The sequence below is a fragment of the Styela clava genome, chromosome 12, assembly GCF_964204865.1.
Source record: "Styela clava chromosome 12, kaStyClav1.hap1.2, whole genome shotgun sequence".
Classification (NCBI taxonomy): Eukaryota; Metazoa; Chordata; class Ascidiacea; order Stolidobranchia; family Styelidae; genus Styela; species Styela clava.
The window spans coordinates 3,955,973-3,961,047 of NC_135261.1; the positions used below are offsets into that span (position 1 = coordinate 3,955,973).

Consider the following 5,075-nt stretch of genomic DNA (forward strand, 5'->3'; position numbering starts at 1 on the left):
TGCTCAAACTTGGCACAGTAGTTAAAAAACTTCACACACGTGGAAATACATAGTTTTGATATAAATCAACTCTCGTGGGAAAAACCAAAAGATATAAATTTAAGCATGGGAACTACAGCGTTTGGCGATGGCGGTTTTCGGCAGGCATTTAAAGCACATATGGGCAGTTGAGTTATGGTAGTAAAAAAGTATTTGCCGAATGCCATTCATGATGTGAGTGTCGAATTGAACCAAGACCTAGAGTCCCACACTAGAAAACTTGTCCAAATGAACGCATTGGTTAAAAACATTACAGAAAGGCTATTGAGGAGAGCTAATAAACTGTCTGTAGAAAGCGATTTTGGTGAGCCTTTGACTTTCATGTCAGTGCAAATGGTGAGATTCGATAATGGCGAGTTCGGGACTATTGAGCCTTTTGTACCAGGAGGTTTTGAGAAATACATTAACAATGATGGCACAATCCTTGTTAAAGATGGTGAGGCAGCAGAGAAGTCCCAGTGTTTAGCGCACTACTCTTACCTTATATCAAAGAGCCAACTGTTAGTAATAGACCTTCAGAGTAGCGGATGTCAGCTTTATAATCCCGAAATTGCCACGGAAACATTAACAACAGAGTCAGCCTATCATTTTTGCGGTGAAAATCTATCATTGATGGCAATTAATAAATTTTTCAGTATGCACCGTTGCAATAAATATTGCAACATGGTGAAACTATCGGAGTTGGAAGAAGCTTCTGATGTTGACATGCTCCCAGATTTTTCATGATCTAATCCTCCGATATTTCACTGACAATTGCATTCAAGTAGTGCATTTTAATGCAGTGGTATTGAACTGAATATCAATAAGCAACTATTTTTTTTCAGCTTTTTATTATATCTTTTAATTTTTTTTTCAATATGGGCCACCATATAGGTTGTCAAAAGTGATTTGAAAACATTTCATACAATAAATTTAATTCCTATTCTTGTAATTAATCCAGACTGTTTCACAATATTTTCACCACCAAGACTTCATAAAAACATCATTTTGTGTTGAATGAAAGTATGTAATTTTTACATTAAGATCAAACCAAGTCAGAAAGAGTTTTTTTACAGGATTCTGGGTAACGAAAAATACGAAACAAAGGCCCCCTACCTCCTCAAATAGTGTCTTATGCTCAGGTTAGGACAGCAGAGTTATGCCAAATTTTTAGCAAGTTTAACAAATGACTCTGCACATGTTGCTGGGTGAAGAATTTCTGGTTCAGGAATAATTTATTGACATTTCTCCCTCGTATGGCAATTCATGTAGTCGTTTTCTGCACCCAACACTCCAGAAACTTTGGCAACTCTTTTGAGAGCAGAGTGTTCAACCTGGACACCTGTAAAATCAAGATTTTTTATTGATTATTCCATAAATGGGGATGTGAAGGAAAAAGCTTCTGCCAGTGAATCCAACAGACTCAGGCAAACCGGCCCGGGTAATTCAACAAGTCGCCAATACCGAATATTTTACTATTTCGAATCTATTGGAAATTATTGTTCTCTAATATGAAATATTGAATACATTCAAAAATAAAATAGGGCAGATTCTTTTCTTAGTGTATGCAGGCATTAGCATATAATACACAAGAATAGCCAGTGGTGGATCACAAAATTTTATGAGATCAGCGGTTAGCATTACTGGTTACTGTCAATGACTTTGTGATGGAACCGGCTGACAAAAAATTTAAATGCACCACTGAGAATAGCTGTTATCTCAGGCATTTAATTTCCGTTTATTTTTTGTTGTATGATATATTTTTTGGCTATCCTATCAATTATAAAATTAGAAATGAATGCGCAAATAAGAAGCCTTGCAAGCGAATGGCTTGTTCGATTTAACCTATATACCACAAGCTTTGATAGTTGCATGGTTTACAATGACATTGCTATATATGTACATGTTCAATAGCTTCCATTATTGATATGAACAAGAGATATATCGTGCATATGTCTTTATTATCTTTCATATCAAACTAGAATCCACACATAGCTTTAGTTCACTTTCTTATAAAACTAAGCAAATATTAAAAGTGATGTTAAATTTCTAATGTGCAAATTACCACATTCTTGTAGTCCATAACACTCTGGAAAGTTGTAGATGTGATTGGGAACACCACATGGTACTTTTGATTCTTTTTGTTCCTGAATTCTATGTGCGTTCAAAATAGATACAAATTCATCGATGTGCTTTTGTATAATTGGCACCATGATATACGCCAAGATTGACCTGGGATATGCAAACACTTCAAGTTGACTATATTATTAAGTTCAAAAGTACTGTAGCCTTTTGCCAGATCATAATAATATGGGATCAGTTTGCCAGTTGTTTGTTTTCAGACGCATGGACTTTTATGGAGGAGAAGCCGTAATCTAACAGCGGTTTCGCCCTGCAATTCTCTTACACATAACTAGTCCCGCATGGGATTTGAACCTGTTGCGAGCGTATTTCTGGGGCTTGACATGATGCAACACACCTAGATAGCAAAACCAACTATTAATTTAAATTTTAGTTACCGGTATCAGCGAAGAAAAGAAGGTAGGCCCATTATGAATTCACTGCCTAGACAAAAATGGACATGTTAGTCAATGTATTTAACAGCAAAAAGGTTCCTGGGTTAGAGAAACATCATCAGGATGGTTGCAAAAACATCTAATAACAATTTCAGTAGTACCAGAATACCTGTGAATTTTATTGTGTGGATCATACTGTCTCTTATCAAGCAGTGAATTAAGTTGCTTTTTGAAATATTTCTCAAGTCGCTCATGCAACTCCTTCCACCATCTCTCTATCTGCAATTAATACAAATTTTTTATTATTGATACATTATGTAGGCCGTAGAGCTTTGCACCACTTGGACAATTATGATGGAATACCCTATATATTTCTAAAACCGCCCCAATCTATAGTCTCATGGTTTTGAATTAAAGAGAGAAACAATTGAATAAACCTATTATAGCTACACTAATTAAGATGCTTTGATCATATAATATTTAAAATTGGAATCAAAATAAATATGCAAACTTAATACAACTCGACAAGCAAGGTCCAAAGGCATAAGCTCCTGACAATCTAAAACCTAATTTGGTAGCAATACTGAATACACTAACATTAGATAGTTTTATTAAGGCAGCAAGTGATAAAACATGAATATCTCCAATAAACATTTGGGAGTCCACAGCGTAAAAAGGTTAGGAAGCCCTGATTATAGGCTACAAATAAAAACATTCCGAAAGGGATAATCAGTCCTAGAAATCTAGCATCATTTGTAAATATAAAAATATTCTATGAATAATACTATACATAAACACCTTGAATAATAGTCTATTCAGTGGTTCCAAAAACTTTTGTAAAAAAATTCCATGACGAACCCCTTGCACTTTTTTTAATGATTTACGGACTTGTGCACTAAAAAAAAACATAAATAAATCAAAACAAATAATTGATGCACCGTATAGTGAAATGAACAAAGCAGAACTCTAATGGCATGTGTGACATCCCTTCTGTTTCGACATTTAGTAAACACGAAAAAGGACAGCGCCAGCTACAGCTCTGCAGTTAGTAAACTTGTGATGGCATGAATTGAACTCTCTCTGTGACATCACAGGCCCACAGCTCTGTGACAACACAATGGGGCAGTGTGATCGAAACGGAAAATGTAGAACCATAGTCTCCAGCGGTGATAGCAAAGCAGCAAAAGGCGACCAATATGTACCATATTTGCATATTCGAGCACCTAATTTTCGTATTATAAAGCTATTAGCCATATTACAGATTTGTTCCGCGGACCTTCCGAAATTGCTTAACGAACGCAAAAGGTCCGCGGACCCTAGTTTGGGAACCACTTGTTTCATATACAATTTTTGTATATTGAATTGTTGGTCAGCACTTTGATAAGTTAATATGAAGATCACCTGATTTGATGTAGAAGGTTCATATATGACAGACTCCATTGGATCCCCCACGTCTTGATGAAATTGCTTCAAGAATGCATGCATGATTCAGATTCAGATATTTATTTTCGTCATGCAAAAAACAATGCGCGATATGAAAAATGAATAAATAATATAATGTAACAAAATATCGGCAATCAAAACAGATATCGGCTTGTTGCAGTTGACGCGGGGTCGCGAAAAGACTCGGAGAGTCATCTAGTCAGCGACACCTTGCAGCTGAAATTAAGCAGGAAATATAGCAAACAGGACACTCAATATTACACATTACCTTAATTGGAAACGATCATACAGAAATGGAAGAACAAAAAAATAAATAAAACCTAATAATACACATTGGCTTAATTGTACACAATCGTTCAAAAAAGGAAAAACAAAAAAATTCGAGTAACTACGGGAAGCCACAGACACTGTGGAATATCAGACATGGACTCAATTAAATGAATATAAAGCAGCAACAAAAAATTCGAAATAAACCACTGGGTGGCACGATGAACGTGGAATAAAAAAACTACTTTAAATTTAAACACAATACAGTGAAAGAACCTCAACAAATCGAAAATACACCACTAAATGTCACGATGACTATAGGGTAGTAGATGACGCAACAGCGACATCTGTGAAAAGGTTATGCCTCATTGAGCGCGGAGCATTCAGTCTGTGCCTTGATGGCGTGCCCAGCAACAGTAATCTTAGCTGCTAGGGTTGAATTTGTTGGATATTTACTGTTGAAAGCGATTACCAGTAAACGACTGGAACAACAAAGTAGTGCAGATCGAATTGTGCAATCTGCATAGTTCGTGTCAATTGCCAATTGGACTGGGCGAAAATAGCAAAAAAGATTAGAACACAATACGGGTACCGGTGTGCAGACAAAAGCAAATGGCAACTTTCAAAAAATGGATGGATATAGAAATCTTCGAAAGGTAATGTCTACAGATCAATGACAACTAGGCCTATAGGCAGCAAGATATCGGCTTTTTAGTGCATGTTTATAAGAATTATAACTACTGGATCGAATGTTATTAGGGAGCTTATTCCACAACTTAACACCAACAAATTTTATCGTGTTTTGAGTTAATTTGGTGCTGAAGCGATTTA

At 36.0% G+C, this 5,075-nt stretch overlaps 1 protein-coding gene across 1 annotated transcript; it reads right to left on the bottom strand.

The window, feature by feature from the left end:
- Positions 1-1,148: 1,148 nt before the first annotated feature.
- On the bottom strand, positions 1,149-4,015 carry LOC144430568 (uncharacterized). Its single transcript, XM_078118588.1, has 4 exons — positions 3,936-4,015; positions 2,704-2,813; positions 2,084-2,250; positions 1,149-1,360 (listed from the first exon to the last, which is right to left on the bottom strand). Exons 1-4 carry the CDS (start codon positions 3,972-3,974, stop codon positions 1,254-1,256), a joined length of 423 nt encoding a protein of 140 aa, XP_077974714.1. The 5' UTR covers positions 3,975-4,015; the 3' UTR covers positions 1,149-1,253.
- Positions 4,016-5,075: the final 1,060 nt, after the last annotated feature.